Here is a 17,378-nt window from a genome sequence, read left to right as displayed (position 1 = left end):
TTGGATTTCTCATATATGTAATTGTTTTCCTTATAGCGATAAAATGTATATTTTGTATATAATAAAGTGTTGTAGAAATTTCTTTTAAAATTATTTTGAACTGTAAATCTATCTATTCTATGTTCTTCTCTGTCTATCCCCCCAACAAAATATACTTTCTATCGCACTTCAAACTATCGTTTATGAAAGAGGTAAAAGAAGAAGAGAAAGGTTAGGATTGTCAAGTCCCTCTAGCTCATGAAATCGGGGTCTGAGCACCCCGATTACTTACTAGACGGATCTCGCATTCCCCACGTCACTGAATGGAATGGAAGGCTAGAAACCTTTCTGAAGACCAGCTAACAGTGAACAGGAAGACAGCGTTTCCGCATTTAATAAAATCAGTTTGAGAAAGATGAATTCTTCTGATTTCTTAGAAAAGGAACTTAATTTCCATCATCTTAAATCAAGAATCAGTTAAATCAATCATTTTACCGATTCTTATAACTATTTTTTTCTGAAGTGATCTCATCAGACTGGTCAAAGTTGGAAGAAGGGAGTGGTGGTGGTGGTCTTACTTCCTCTGAATTGGTTAACAGCTAAGTCTTAAGTATCCAAATCAGAAGGGGAAAAGAAAGAGGTCATTCTCAGACAAAAAAAATTAAATAAGTAAAGAGGTCATCTTCAGTAAAAGAATGCTCATCTTGAGCAAACCCCTTTGCAGGCCACGCACTGATGTGATGAGGATGGGGAAGTGGGAGTTGTGGAGCAGATAGTAATCAGCAACGTTTCTAGTCCTTTCAGCACATGTAGAGCAGCTGCTGTCAATAAAACTTTATTCCTTTAAAGGACTGGCAGAATAAGCTATGAAACTATGGCCTGGGACAGCTAGAGCCTTTTCTTTCCTCTCAGACGGCCCTGGTCTGGTCTAAGATATCCTCTAGGACAGATGTTCTCAACCTGTGGGTCGTAACTCCATTGGGGGTCGAAGAACCCTTTCACAGGGGTCACCCGATTCTTAGCAGTAGAAAAATTACAGTTATGAAGTAGCAGCGAAAATAATTTTATGGTTGGGGGGTCACCACCACATGAGGATCTGTTTGAAAGGGTCGCGGCCTGAGGAAGGTTGAGAACCACCGCTCTAGGGAATGTTGTATCTCATGTTACATGGAAAGATAATGTGAAAAGTATGAAATGAGACCAATGAAAAAAAATTAAAAACAAAATTTTAAGCCATGATTAAGGGAAGGCTACTTTCATAGGAGTTGCCTCATACCTAAGTCATAGAAATGCAGTTCTAATTATTTCTATGTTGCCAATACAGCAGCAAACTCCCCGGCCTACTTAAACCAATGCAATTTTTCATAAACTATTTCCAAGCAGGAATTACCAACTTCAGTAGTTCTCAGGAAAGAATTCTTGACATAGTGAAACACCTATCTAGTCTCTAATCTTCAGAAACTCTGATAGCAGGGGTCTGGACAAAATGTTACTCCTGGTATGAAATGCAAAATGCTCCAGGGCAGAGTAAGTGTTGTGAATGGAAGTTATGAACAATGACTACTGACAAATGCAGATTATAATTAAAAAAATAATGAAACAAGTGTTTAGCAATCACATGCATTGGATTAAAATATGTTCTCTTAAATGTAACTAAGCGCCAACAAAAGAAAACCTACTTAGGAAATGCAAGTCTATGCTATGTCCCTGTCACTTAAAAGTCACTTGCCCCATCGCTTGACTCCAGCACCTATTGATGTCAATGAAACTCACCTGCAAGCAAATTGCCAGGTTCACTCGACAGCCGAAGGAGGTGCTCACAGCCCGCGGATGAAGGCCAAGGTCTTTAAACAATTTAGAAAAAGATTGCGTCAGCGCTATCCGGGGTCGTTCTTCTGCCACGACTACACACGTCCTCACACGGGACAAGTCCAGGCCGCGCGCCTAGAAATAATTACAAAAACAGTAAGTCAGCCTTCCGCCACGCTCAGTTCCAGGTAACTTGGGAGCCCCCTAACTTAAAATCCCCGATAAATAACAGAAAATTCAACACAGTTCTTCATTTCCAGGGTTCCCTGTGCCGTTAATGTCATTCAGTAAACTGTTCCAGGATAGCCATGTAAAAAACAAATGTTATCCCAATGTGATCAAATACATCATTAAATACTTATTAAAACAGTAGCAAGAAGCAACAGCGAGAATGAGGAAAATCAACTTCCTGAAGACAATAATGAAAAGTCAGACTTTGGGGGAAAGGAGCAGCAGCATTTCCTGCGATGACAAACATGTGCACACGAGAACATATACTGGAGAGAAGTGACAGGAAACTTATTTTGAAAAGACATAATTCCAGTAGAAAAGTGTAATTTTTGGAAAATGTCACAAAGTTAGCTCTCCGGTTTATGACATTGGAGACTTACAGGGCAGCATATTTTCATGATTGAGCTTGTCTCAATTTCTGGACAAAATTACTAAGTTTGACTGAGCCCAACAGGAAAAGAGAGAGAGAGAGAGAGAGAGAGAGAGAGAGAGAGAGAGAGAGAGAGAGAGAGATAGAAGGAGGTACTGAAATGAGTCCAGCACAGCACTCTTGGGTTTCTGGGGCCTTGCTGAGAGAAGGCTAAGTGAGTGCCAAGCACCTCATCTAAGTCTCAAGGGAAGCGGGGAGCCAGGATGCCTCTGGAATAGGCGGGAGAGGCATGAGGAGAACCATCACACAGATGACCATGCATCCTTCAAGGGGTACCAACACACAAATAACTCACAAGATTTTGTAATGGAGGAGGAGGCGTATTCCAAGATAACGTTGACATGAGTGTTTTGTATGTAAATATAATTTTATATAACTTTAGTCACACAATTCTGGGTAATGTAAACAATATAGCCATATGCCTCTGTTTCAAGAAGCAATAATGCACAGAGTTTGAGATAACCAGAGATTCAAAATTTGGGCCCAAAATTCATGAAACGTGAGAACTTGAACAAATTGCAAAGGCTTTCTGTAACTTAGCTTCTTCATCTTTAAAATGGAAACAATAATTATTCTTATTTCCAAGAGTAGCCTGAAAGATTGAAGTAATACTAAAAGTGCATAATAACTACTTTATTATGTTTTTAACCTTTGGGTTATTATATATGCAAATAGAGGAAAATTTTATAGACATAGTACCCAAATATTGCATAGTACAATATAGGTGGGCATGAATAGCAGTTATTTGTAGATTTTGTTTTCTTTATAAATATATAGCATCAAGGAACTAAGCATTTATTTGTTTAGCTTAATATCAAAGTTTTCTTGCATTTTGTTTTCCTGGTTCAAGCATAATGTATGTGATCATTTTGATTAGGAAAACAAAATGCTTGAGAGACAAATGTATCACTTCACTATTTGTATGTGTGCAGCTAATGTGTGTGTATTGTGGCAGTTACATCATCTCCTGTCAACTTGTGAAGGGGTGGAGGCTAGACTGTCAATGAGGTCACAGCCAATGAATCCTCCGTGTAGGCATGGCCTTCTCCTGAGTATTCTGGGAACTCCTATCTTCGTCCCTGGAGGCGAGAGACTCTCTGCTTCTCTCCCTGTGACACATTCCTGTTGACAAGCCACATGGAGCTACGCTGATAAAGCCAGAGCCCTGGAGCTGGAGGAGCCACGGGGAGACCCCTGCCAGTGCCGAGATGCTTCCACCACCACTGGATCCACAAGACTTTCCTACCCACTGACCTGTGATCTACCTGCATTCAGCATCATTGCATGTGTTGAGTGAGTCTGAAAAAGAATTTATAGACTGCTATCAGACATATGGGCTAATATTGGACTGAAGGACTTGATCTGGACTGGGCTGGGATGTTTTCTCAATATATACTCTTTGATATAAAGTCCTCTATTACACACATATGCGTGTCTCTGAATTTGTTTCTCTAGTCAACCTGGAGTAACATATGTCTATACACAAATATAATCTGTTTATATACAAAGGCATCCTGAATAGACTGTATGATAATTTGTAATTAAGAACTACACATGTGCCATGGAAATGTTTCTCAGAACGTTATCATTTAAATGGAAAGATACTGTTATTTTGGTATCCGAGTACTTATTTAAAACAAACTAATAAAAACAGAACTTCTCACATTGTACAATGAATACTAGTTAGAGCCCAGGGCTGAAAATCAGAATCTTGAAGGGAAAATAAAGTGACTAAATTGAAACAGATCTAGTTAAATCCCAAGATCTGAATATTCAGTTATCTTCATTAAAGAGCTTAATTTACACCAAGCAAACAGAAAAGCAATCAGGATGTTTCAGATAGATTTAGTACAATTAGAGATCAATAAAATAATTTCTGCTCAGGCATTTATTTCACTGTGTTTGCAGTGGGAAGGCACTCGGTTACAGGGCAACTTTGGGGTATGAAAACAATCCGCAGGCTTCCCTCTGACTTTCGGAAGCATCATTTTAACTTCACCAGGTCCTTTTCCTATGGCCCACCAGTAAAGTGCTGTCGGAGAGCCTGTGTCCCCTGTGCACTGACCGTCACTATGTAAGATTAGAGCTAGCACATTTTCCTCCTGCCACTGCAGGAGGTTGAGGAAATGAACTCCTTACCTTGAGTGATTCCGTTTGTGAGCCCAGCCCCTTGGTACACAGCTCCATCACAGAATAGGAACAAAATGTATCCCGGACTTTATACTGACTCACGGCAAGAAGCCACAAAGCAGGGTTGGTTTCTAACTCTGAAGGCGGGATCAGAATGGACTGGTGTCCTGAGTAAACACTGTGGAGACAGAAGGCTGCTGTCAGAGGTGGGGAGGGACAGCACACTTGGGGGCAGCTCAGCCTCAAGGAGAAGTAGTAGAACAAAATCTGGGCAAGTAGGGCAGACTTTATCATTAAGAAATGGGAAAGCAGTCAGGGTGCAGGGCAGTGACGATGAAGCATACAACTTTCCTCTAGTTCTTAAATGCTTCCTCCCGTCCCACTATCACGACCCCAATTCTACCTTACAAATCCGGCTAGACCAGAAAATGTACCTTGGTACAGATAAGAGCTGGACACACAGGGAATCCAGGACAGATGATCCCTTCTGGACCAGTGGTGAGAGTGGTGATACCGGGAGGGTGGAGGGAAGGTGGGGTAGAAAGGGGGAACCGATTGCAAGGATCTACATGTAACCCCCTCCCTGGGGGATGGACAACAGAAAAGTGAGTGAAGGTAGATATCATACAGTGAAAGACATGACAAAATAGAAATTATTTATAAATTATCAAGGGCTCATGAGGGAGGGGGGAAGGGAAAAATGAGGAGCTGATGCCAAGGGATACCAAGGGCTCAAGTAGAAAGCAAATGTTTTGAGAACAATGAGGGCAACAAATTTACAAATATGCTTGACATAATGGATGGATGTATGGATTGTGATAAGAGTTGTATGAGCCCCCAATAAAATGATTTTTTAAGAAAAATGGCCAAAAAAAGAGAGAAAGAAATGGGAAAGTGTGGAGCAAGACACCTGTTTTTCACTTGTAAAATGGGGGATAGTAAAACTAACTCCATTAGAATTTATTAGCATGCAATGAAATAATATTAAACATTCAGAAAAGTTAGAAGACATATTGGTAATCACATTATAGAATGATCATTTCAAGCAGTTAGGAGTTGTGACATTGTTAAGGTTCGATTTGGGCTGCTATGGGAACAAACTGGATTCTTTTTCAAAATAGGAAACACAGGAATTGCATTTTGGTAGAATTGTCTAGAATTTTAGGGAGACTTGGGATACTGCCTTTTTGTAGCTACATTTAACCGGAACACTGTATCCACTCAGAGGTAAAGGTGTGCTGACAGCACAGTGGCTAAGCTGTGGTTCAGCTGCTGACAGGGTGGCGATTTGAAGCCACCAGCTGCTCCGCGGGAGAAAGATCAGCTTTCCACTCATGTAAGGTAGCACCGACTCGGTTGCAGCGAGAGCCCTTCTGAGGGAGGGAGAAAGATGTGCAGTCTGCTTCCCCCAGAGCACAACCGTGGAAACTCTCTAGGGCAGTTCCCCTCCGCCCTCCAGGGTTGCTATGAGTCAGAATCTACTCGAAGGCAACACGGTTTAAATTCTCTACGGGCTGCTTTCAAATTACAAAGGCTTTCTCCTTCTTTCAACAAAGGCTGTTTTCCTTCCGATTACAGTGGTAGAGTTGAACAGTTGTGGCAGAGTGCCTGGCTCACAAGACCAAAAGTGACCGTTTAAGAAAGTGCGTCCACCTTTAGAGAATTGACATCCAGAAAGGAAAGTGCAATGAAAGGAAGTTACTTGCTCTTTTTTTTTGTTTTGTTTTTAAGTTTGGAATTTTACTGAAATGATCTAAAGAAATCACCAAATAGAACTAAGGAAAAATCAAATCATTCTTTCATTTTATCTTCCTTTTCAGTAGAAAGGATATTTTTAGAAATGAGAAAACATGATGATTACACATTTTCATCATCATCACCAACTGCTGAGGCAAGTGTCAATTTAAAATAATGAAGGACCTACCAGGATTATAATTGTAAAGGCTAGCTTACTACTACATATCAATATGAACAGATGCCATACATTATAGAGAAATATTCTAAGTCAATCACTTTACAAGATTTAGGTAAAGGAGATTTCCTAGTTAGGAAAAAAAATTCGCACAGTAGGCCTCACCAATTGTTATTTGAGACTAGCACCAATTCAATCTCATCTGAAAAATTCAAAATTGAGTAAATAAGAAGTTAACTGGATAAAATAAAGAATTATATTGGCTCTACTTTAACCAGGATCTCAGAATGAAAAACTATTCTTCAGGTAATATAATCATATTTATCAAGGGCCTTTTCATCAATTTCCACTTCTTTGTTTCTCTAGGCCAAATTGATTTTTTGTTAAAGGTAAATATAGCAGGCAATGACCTATTTTGCAGCTTTTTCAGAGGTTTTAATCATTTGAGAACTGGGGGATCAGGCGCCTAACTGTGTGTGTGTGTGTGCGCGCGCACGTGCACATGCATGTACTCAAGCTATTATTGAACGGTTGGCTTCACTGCATTCCTGACGGAGGAGTCTTGACGTCTGTCTGGCAAAGGAATGTAAAGTCATCCCTCCAAAACCTACTGGCATCTAATTAATTCCGACTCATGATATTGCTAAGTGCCATTTAGCCAATTCCAACTCATGTGCAACTATGTACAAAAGAACGGGAAACTGCCTGGTCCTGCTCCATCCTCACAATTATTCTCATGTTTGAGCCCGTTACTGCAGCCACTGTGTCAGTCCATCCTGTCTCGGCCTTCCTCTTTCACACGGGCCCTCTGCTTGACCAGGGACTGGTCTCTCCTGACATAGTCGAAGCACACGAGATGAAGTCGGGCTATCTAGCCTCTAAGGAGCTTTCTGGTTGCACTTTTCCCAAGATTTGTTTGTTCTTTTGGCAGTCCGTCCACAGTCCTTTCAATAGTCTTTGCCACCAGTATAATGCAGATGTACCAATTCTTCTTTGGTCCTTATTCAATGTCCAATTTTCATATACATATGAGGCCATTGAACATACCAAGGCTTGGACCAGGCACACCTCAGTCCTCGAAGTAACTTCCTTGCTTTTCTTGTGGAGCAGAACGACCCAGTGCAATCCGTTGCTTGATCTCTTGAGCGCTGCTTCCATGAGCACTGATTGTTGATCCAAAACAGAATAAATATTTGGCAACTTCAATCTTTTCTCCAATTACCACACGTATAACTATTGGTTGGTCCATTTGTGAGGATTTCTGTTTTCTTTATATTGAGTTGAAATCCATACTGAAGGGTGCAAAATTAGTTTTCCAAGACTGTAAAGCATTATGGAAGCGGACATCCCCATCTTGTTCTTATGGAATGACTAGTGGTTTTGAACTACCAACCTTAACTCACAGTGCCACCATAAAGGTGTTGAATTCATCATGATGGCTGTACACATACATGTGTGATTACACACACACACACACACACACACACACACACACACACACACAATTGTATGGCTCAATTTTTGGCCAAAGAAGACAGTTCTATAAGGTGAACAGTAATACTGGAGAGGAAAATACTCCTTAGACTACGTGACCATTTATGATCAAAAGTCAGCATTTGCCTAAGGACAACGTTCAGAAGGGAAAGGTGGTGGAATGGAAACAGAAAGGAGGTGGGTTAAGTGGCTACACCATGGCGATTGCAAACATCCGCATGAAACAAAATGTGCATGAACCTCATTTGCCTGGAAACTTTCAGCCAGTTCACAACAAATGGTAAAATAAGCATATGAAAGGACCAATGAACTTGCAACTTGGCTGCAAGAAGTGCAGTCAGCGCAGGCCTCCATCTGGTGCTAAGGCCTTCAGGTTCTGCCTCAGCATTCGAGCTGAAGCCTGGGCTCTTGCTGGCTGCCCCCAGCTCAGGACAGAGCACTCAAAGAGGTGCTAGTGCCTGGTCCTTGCTGGTCAGAACTAGAACCCTGCAGTTGGAATGCTTCACTCTGAAGTGTCCAATTGGGTTGAAGACTAGGTCAGATATGGGCTGAGGTGTGTTCTCTGTTCAAGCCCACTTCACTGTCTTTTTAGATCTCACAGGTGTCTCTTCCTACTCCCTAGCCCTCTTAACAACCTCTTAAACCAGGCCTCTGTCTCATTGGCTGACTGGTTCCTAGACGTCCTCTTTTTAGAATGAAAAATATTTACTTGTTATTTCACATATGAAACAAATTTTAAAGGAAGACATTTTTAATTTTAGACTAGCAAAATTGATTTATTACTAGAATCATTCTAACCTGAATTTTAAAGACAGATCAGCAATTATTTCACAGGCATATGTCTAAAAATTCCCCAATTTTAATGCTAAATAAATAAAGCAGGATGTAGAACTACGTACAAACTACATGAGCTTATTAGTAAGGTATAATTGTATACCACAAAATTCACCTTTTTCCATGAATCTAAATGATGTTTAGTAAATTTGTTGAATTGTACAAATATCACAACTCAGTTCTAGAACATTTCCATCGCCCCAAGGAGATCCTTTGTGTTCACTGATCAAACCCCATTTTCAACCCTAGTCATTAATCTATTTCTATCACTAAAGAGCTGGGGTTTTTTTCCTGGACATACATTAATGGCATCATATAATATGATCATTTAATATGTTTGAAGTTTAATTTAGCATAATGCTTTGAAGTTCACTCATGTTGTAGCAGGATTCTGTTGTATAGATATGACACAGTTTGTTTATGCATTCGCCAGTTGTTAGCCATCTGGACCGCTTTTTTGTGTAAGGCGGTGACAAACATTTACATCAAATCCATTTACAGACATATGTTTTCTTTGGTGTGTGCCTAGGAGTGGAATTCCTGGGTAATCTGATACGTTTACATATAATATGTCAGACCAGACCAAAAGCTCCCATCGCCATTTCATATTTCATCCACAATTTTGAGAAATCCAGCTTTTCCAAAGCCTGATCAGCATTCGTTATTATCAGTCTTTTGGGCCATAGCCAGTGCAGTGCAGCTAAAGGTGTATCCCACTGTGGCTTTCACCTGCCTCTCACTAATGCATGCTGAGCTCTCTCGGGCGCCGACTGGCTATTTAAAGAGCTTCCTTAGTGAGATGTCTAAGTTTGCCAATTTGCAATTGTGTCAGTTGTCTTCATATTACTGAGTTTTAAGAATTCTTTTTGTATATTTATCAGATATGGGCACACATAATATTATTGTACTTTGCTTTCCAGATATTGGTTATAAGGTATATTTTCTTTGGCCTTAGCTTGTCTTGTCACTTCCTTTTAAAATGTTGTTTTGTGGCTGAGAATATACACACCCAAACATACACCGTTTCAGAAGTTCCGCCACGGACAAGTCAGTGACAGTGGCGAGTCATGCAGCCTCTGTCCCCTCCTTTCCGGAGTCGTCCTTCCCTTGTGAAGACAGACTCATTGTCCCCTACGTTTCCGTTCGAGTTCTCCTTTGAGTTGCGATTGTCACTTTGAACCCGCAGACTCAGATCTCGAATGGGTTTAGGGCTCAAAGCATTCTTGAGCTAGTTAAGTTCAATTCCTATTGGGTTTCAAGAAGGCTTCAGGGGAGATGTTTGGTTTGCGGTTTTTAAGATGCTCAGGCCAATAGTTCCTGGGGGTCATCGAGTCTCCATGGCTCCAGAAAGTCTGGAAATCGTGAGAATTTGGAATCCTGTTCTGCATTATCCTCCTCTGGATCCTTTTGTAGAGTCTTTGATTAACATGCTCAGAAATGGTAGCTGGTGCTTCTAGTCGTGTGGCAAATTAATGGAGCTATTAGTCACATTCCATATCTTGTCACTCTCATCACCAGGTTATCTGAGGTGCAGAAACATTTTAGCTTTGTTGAAATTAAAGCTATCATTTTTTTCTTGTATGTATCTTAACTTGTTTAGCTCAAGATCATGGTTTACTATGGGTTTTTATAGCTTTTGAATTTACATTTAGGCTCATTTTGAGTTTACAAGGATTTAATCTTTATTTTTTCTTGCATTTATATAACCAATTGTCCTATACCGCTTGCTGAAATGAGTATCCTGTATCCCGACATTCTACACTGATATCATATTGGAAATCAATTGAACATAAATATAAGCATACTTTTTAAAACTCTCAGCTCTTTTTCATTGATGTGTGTCTATCTTCATTCTACTCTCATTGTGTCTTACTTATTGTTGCTTTGTAAGAAATCGTGAAGGAAGGGACTGTGAGCCTCCAACTTGGTTCTTCAACAATGGGTCCTTTGCCTATTCACATATATTTAGAGGTCATGTTGTCAATGACAATACCATCCCCAAGAGATTTGCTGAAATGGATACAGAGTGAATTGAACGTAGGGACCAGGCTGGGGAGCGCTCCTATTACTATGAGTTAAAGCTACTTACTGGCACCCACCAGTGTTAAAAACAAACAAAGAGTGCCTTGTGATATTCTTGTTTTAAGACAGACTGGCGCATAAAAGAAATTTGTAAGAAAAAATTCCATTGTATTACTGATTCCCAGACACTAATTATTGATAAAGTACTTTAGAATAAAGATATCCAAAAGAAATATTTCTGTTAATTTTGAAACAATCTCAAATTGCAAAAAGAAGTTAGTTCCAAGTATAGTAAAACTTACTGTCACCCATTACTTGAATCATTGGAGGGTGAGTCACTAATATAATGTCCAAATAACCCCCAAAACTTTAGAGCAGAAGGGAAAAGAACACAGTTACTTGCTGAAGCTGAATGACGGGTGTGGGTATTGATTACAATATATACTCCAGTATAAGCCGACCCGAATATCAGGGGAGGCACCTAATTTTACGACAAAAGCTGCATGAAAAATGTGCTGGAAAACTCGGCTTATACTTGAGTATATAAGGCATTCCTTTCTCTACTCTCTATTGCTGAGTGGATTCTGACTCATAGTGACCCTATCAGTGACCCAAACAATTTCCAGGACTGTAATCTTCATGGAAGCTGACCGCCACAACCTTCTCTCCCAGAGCAGCGAGTGAGGTTGAAATGCGGACTTTCTGGTAGCAGCCAACTGATTAAATCACTGAATAACCATGAATCTCCATTCGTTACATACTGATATATGTTTGAAAATGTTAATAGGATTTTTAAAATGCATGCTACATTAGAGAACACACTCTAAGGCTACATACCAAAATGTGAATATTAATCTGGGACCACCAGGTCACATGATCACTGGCAGTATTTTCTTCTTTCTACAATTTTGAAGCTTTAAAAATTTCTACCATGAATGTATACCATAGATATAATAAAAATATGCCAAGAAACTTCCAGTTAAAACATATCTTTATTAAGGCCATATATATTCCCTAAACACTTGTTTACAAATTGGGTTTCTAGTGGTGAGGTCAGCAGTTTGAATTCACCAGCTGCTCCATGGGAGAAAGATGTGGCTTTCTACTCTGATAAAGAGTTGCAGTCTTGGAAACCCAAGGGGCAGTCCCAGTCTGTTACACAGGGTCACTATGAGTCGGAATCAACTTGAAGGTGGCAAGTTCAAGTTTGTTGAGGCATCAAGCAGGCTGCTAGGAACACAGTAGTAGACAGGGAGACAACCTTAGCTCTTCTGGAGCTTATTCCTAGGCTTCCTTCAACTGAACACCCTTCTCCACCTCAACGTCCTGGAGAAATCTAAATGAGCACAGTGCCTGTAGAGCCTGCTGATTCTATGAAATTCCAGGATATGAATGGCATACGAAAGAGTCCCCAGGGCTCTGATTATAAAATATGACTTATTGATGTTTAGAAAACTAGCTTCTATTGTGTCAATTTTGACTTACGGTGACCTGCAGTGCAGGGCAGAATTGCCCCTGTGGGTTTCCTAGACTGTAACTCTTTATAGGCTTTGAAAGCTTCATGTTTCTCCTGTGGAGCTCCTGGTGGTTTTGAACTGCTGACTTCAATGTTAGCAGCCCAGTGTGCAATCACTATGCCATCAGGGCACCTTAGATGTTCAAAACATCCTCAGAAGCAATTGCCTGTAGGTTTCACTTGCATTGAGAGGCATTGTTCAAGGCTTTGTAGAACCTGAAACGCTGTCCTAGAAAGTGGCAGCTGTTCTATGCTGACAAGGAGGGCCAGTAAGGACAACTACAAGGTCGCCTGTTCCCCGGAGTGAGGACCTCATGGCACCTCATGTGCTTGGTGCTGCTTGGCTTGGTCCAAGACGTGGGCATAGTCTCTACAAACGGTCTAGACTGGAGAACGTGTGTGTTTCCCCTTCCCACATCAAGCTGAAGGCACTACAGGGAGCGCTCACCTGCAGAGGCACCAGAGGACAAAGCCAAGTCCACAGTAAGGGTCCAAACAGATAGCCACTTCTCTAGAGGGGTAGAGCTCACACTGCAACTTAACAGAGCGGCAAAAGGCACTGGTGGCTGCATGAGACATCTGCAAAACAACAAGGCTGCCGTTAACACGCCAGGTGCATGAAGCCAACGCAACCACAGACGCTTCCAGGGCCTCGGCCTGTTGGATCCAGGTTTGGCCCAGGTTGCCCTGCGAGAAATGCGGCTGATGTTGCTCTCGTTCGTTTTCCAGCTTTCAGTGGGGACGCCACCCTCAACGGTTCCCCAGGAAGGAGAATGAAATTATTGCTATCTGTTGCAAACTGTGACAGGAGGAGGGTAGACGAGGACACGGTTCAAGTGCAATCCCTACAACAATCTCTGTAAAGTTGGTAGGAAAGATATAAGGGACCATGCAAGAGTTCATGGGAAAATGGAATTAAAAGACAATGAAAATTTCTCATGACCTTTTGAAGTCCCCTCTTATTACCATCCATGATTACCTCTTCTATACAGAGACCATGTCTTAATTGTCTTTTATATTTCCTGGGCTTAACATAGTCCCTGTGAACATAATAAGAGACCATAAAGCACAGTAAATGAGTCACACCTCACTTTAATGATTAGAAAACGGTGCTCAGAACAGTTAAAGCATCTGCATAAGTCATCTCAGTTAGAGCTCAGAACCCACGCCTGCTAACACTGAGTCCTCTGAAAGGGACCCAAATCTAATGTCAGCCGCCTTTCTTTTTTCTTTAACAAGAAAGTATCTGCAAGAGATTGTCTTACATCTATGACCCCTGGTCTTTCCCCTTCCCCAGTCCTAGCAACATGTCTACTCTAGTCAGCATGTCCTATGAATTATTTTAAAATACTGTCACAAAGATCTAAGACAATTTCTAGTTAATTTTACCTACCTAGAAAAAAGAAAGTAAACTCTACCAAGTTTCACCAGTGGTTTTAAAACATGTTGGCAAGTTAGTTTGAAGTAGTGTTTCATACAGCATTGCGTGCGAACGGGAGCCCAGAGCACTGCGATGAGCAGGGCAGCCAGTGAAATGCCTGGGAAAGGGTTTACTGTGGCTCCACCCAGAGAGAAGCCAGATGTGAAGGCGGGCGTGGGAACCTTCCATTGTGAGAACATGACAGCATTGGGTCATTGTTAGAAGTTCTGCCCGCCCAAAGCTTTCATCATGGACATCTACTCAATTCATAATTGGAAAATATAGATGCATGCAAGTGTGTTAAACTTAAGAAGCCCTTGTTCAACTGCTTTCAAAGCCACGATATTTGTTTAAAGCAGAAGAGAGGCTGGACTGGTAGAATATTCCTCTAAGCTCATGCCTGCCAGGAACAGACGTCAAAAACACTTGACCAAAGCTTCCTACACACTGAGTGTAACAGCTCCAAGAAATCTTTACTGAATCTTATCCTCCTTCGCGTCTTGAGAAGAGTTCTTCAACTCCGCTCGGCAACTACAGACATATTACAGGAGCGCTTTGCATGTCACGTGAGACAGGGAGAGTAAAGGGAATAAAGCATGGCCTCTGCCCCCCAGGAGCTTGCAATCTAGTGGAAATACGGCAGATAACTGCAGCAACTTTAAGTACTTTGTGGGCAGTGAGTCTAAAGAAAGCAGAAAGAAATGATGCTTAAATCAACCTACAGGATTACAAAATAAGGGTTCTTGGGTCCTGAAAGTGGAAAAAGAGTTAACAAATTTCAACACGTAGCAAGACTGTAACAGGTTAGGCAATGTGTAACTAAGAGAGTTCCATGTTCAATTTTAAAATTTATTTAATTTTGGACCCTGCCAACCTTATAGACTGAAAACTCCAGATATTTTTCCTAGAGACTCTTGCTCTGATAAATTTCCAATTTTTATATGGCCATCGGAGACTTGCAAAAGGAACTGACTTTCCAGAGGGTCCAAACAACAAACGGATGGTCTACTGTACAGGAGACATTGAGAGGAGCCAAAGCAATGTAGGGGAAGGTATTTATTTCCTGAATGTAATGTGACTATCTTGGGAAGCTTTTGCATTTCAATGCAGTTTCCTTTGACTTAAATGTCCATTCCTTGGTAAACACCAAGCGCGGGTGCGCTGGAAAGGTGCCCCAGAAGAATACTCGGTGGTAGCAAGGGAAAGCTAACAGGGGGTTTAAAATGGCCTCTGGGAAAATCCACAAGGCAAGTAATCTACTAGATCGCGAGTCAACTCAATAACTAGCCTCTCCGAGCTGATTCCAGGAACCCAAGTGGAAGGTGAATTATGAGAGTGATGAGTGCAACGAATGTATAAGGGTGCTTTGCTCAATTGATGTATGTACAGATTGTGATAAGAGCCTTATGAGCCCCAATAAAAAGATTAAAAAAACAAACAAACAAACAAACAAAAAAACTAGCCTCTCAATAACTTCCTGGTTGATCCTGGGTTTATCTATGGTCTATTAGGAACCCTTGGGTTCAAATCCACACATTTAAGCAAAGAGCATTTTAAAATTTAAATTAAGCACGAGAATACTTATTTAATGGGTATTACTCAAATTCAGACATTTTTCAGTATTTTAAAATGGTTTACTGGACATGTTTCTTCTAACTTTCATGGCAGTTACAGAGTTCTCAATGATACTTTTGTTCAAAAGTGAAAATGAAATGCCAATTTTTTACTTTTAATTAAAAAACCCTTTTTATTGTGAATTGGGGACGTTTTACCGAAATCATCAGTTTCATAGTCAACAATCTGGACATTCTTTGTCTTAGCTCCTTCGGTGCCATTCGATGGATGCCCATCATTTACCCACTTCCTCCCAGTGCTGATGCCCATCATTTACCCACTTCCTCCCTGTGCTTCCTGTCTCCACTTCCCCTTCTTCCCCTCTGAGCTTGGTTCTCCACCAAACACCACCCTTGTGATCTTAAATGGCTGATGATCCTAAGGTGTCCACACCACACTATTGTTTATTGTTCCCCTAGGGGTCTGTCTATTGCTTGGCTGAAATTTGAGCTACAGGGGTAATTTTTATATGCTTTTGAGTAAAATAGTTGCATACTCCTATAACCTATGGGTTTACCGAGGTGACAGGGATTTTCATCAGGAGATTATAAGCTAAACTATTTCAACTCTATCTTATATCTCTTAGTATATAAGGCTTATGGATTTTTTCACTGCTCAATATTGCAGTGAATTTTCTTTCAGGAATTTATCAAGAAGTCAACTGCTCCAAAGTTTGGGATAATCTTTTACAAGTTTGAGAGTCTAGTTTTCATCTCTCTGACTTTTCTAGGGTCTATACTTACAGATGAAGGAGTCCAGGGTGGCACAGCAGGAGATCTGGTGGCAAAGTGGATTACACATGGGGCTGTCAACCACATTAGTAGTTCAAAGCCACCAGCGACTCCTTGGGAGAAAGATGAGGCTTCCTGCTCCCCTACAGAGCTGTAGACTTAGAAATCCACAGGGGGCAGTTCTACTCTGTCCTGCATGGTCACTAAGAGCCAGACAGCAGCGAGTTTGGATTAGACAGTGTTCAGGTAGCACACATGGTTAAACATTTGACTCCTGTCTGAAATGTGAAGTTGGACGTTTGAACAAAAACCAGGGGTATCACAAAAGGAAGGCCTGGTAACCTCGCCGCTGAAAGGTCACAGACTTGAAAACTCTATTGAGAAGGCCTGTTCTGCACACGGGGGGCCGTGCCCTAAGTTGGAATCAACTCATTGATCTGAAAATTAATTTTTGTTTCTTTTTAAAAATCCTCTAGGAAATTATTTCATTTGAGCATATACTTATTATTTCAACTAAAGGTAAATAGTATATGAGTACCAAAAAAGAAAACAATGTAAACATTCAGAATTACTCTGAAAGGGGGTGTTTGGTGCCTACAGAACAATGAACAGCGTGGTTCTTCTGTGAGGATGTGCCCTAAGCTAGAAGGGTCCGAATTTTTGGTGGTCTAGTGCAGCTGTAAGGGGCAGCCATCGGGCAAGTGATAATGGGACGCCAAATTAAAAAAGCAGGAAATATAGTGCAAAAACTTCCACAAAGGGCGGAATATTAGGCCTTGGGAAGCAGCAAGGCAGAAACACGCACAGAGTACTCTATCATGAGCCAGTGAGGCTTGCTTTACAAGGGAAACAGTGGAATGCTTGGGCAGGATTCATCCCCCAGTTAGCCAGCCCCATAGCGGCACAGCTGGAGTGCATGTGTAACTACCGGAACCTCTCTTCAGCGAACGTACCAACCTGAATTGCCTTATACATGAAAATATGCACCGGCAACAACCCCTGGCTTGTCACGGCTGCGTCACCAATCTAGAGAGCATGCTCACTGGCCTTTCTCACCTTCACTCCAGCTAGCATCCCAGTTGTGGATACACTGAAGTCAAGATAAGCCAGTGTATCTGGGTTCGAGGGCTTGTAGATCTGGGCAGGCCTCTTCTTTGGCAAATCATCTGGAGAGTAAAATGAAGCTATGAATACACATGCTCTAAGCAAAATAAGAATACCAATAATAATGAACACGCACACATACACACCTACAT

General features: G+C 41.1%; 1 protein-coding gene across 4 annotated transcripts in view; it reads right to left on the bottom strand.

Moving 5' to 3' along the window:
- Positions 1 to 17,378, bottom strand: part of DIP2C (disco interacting protein 2 homolog C) — a 521,839-nt gene that overhangs the window by 70,928 nt on the left and 433,533 nt on the right. For all 4 annotated transcript variants that reach the window (XM_075550143.1, XM_075550144.1, XM_075550145.1 and 1 more), the window contains 4 exons: positions 17,179 to 17,288; positions 12,806 to 12,936; positions 4,589 to 4,757; positions 1,753 to 1,923 (listed from right to left, as the gene is read on the bottom strand). In XM_075550143.1, the coding sequence (XP_075406258.1) occupies positions 1,753 to 1,923; positions 4,589 to 4,757; positions 12,806 to 12,936; positions 17,179 to 17,288 (581 nt within the window). The remainder of the gene's footprint in view (positions 1 to 1,752; positions 1,924 to 4,588; positions 4,758 to 12,805; positions 12,937 to 17,178; positions 17,289 to 17,378) is intronic.

This window comes from Tenrec ecaudatus, chromosome 5, assembly GCF_050624435.1.
Source record: "Tenrec ecaudatus isolate mTenEca1 chromosome 5, mTenEca1.hap1, whole genome shotgun sequence".
NCBI classification, from domain to species: Eukaryota; Metazoa; Chordata; class Mammalia; order Afrosoricida; family Tenrecidae; genus Tenrec; species Tenrec ecaudatus.
This window is presented reverse-complemented; position numbering and strand designations above follow the sequence as displayed.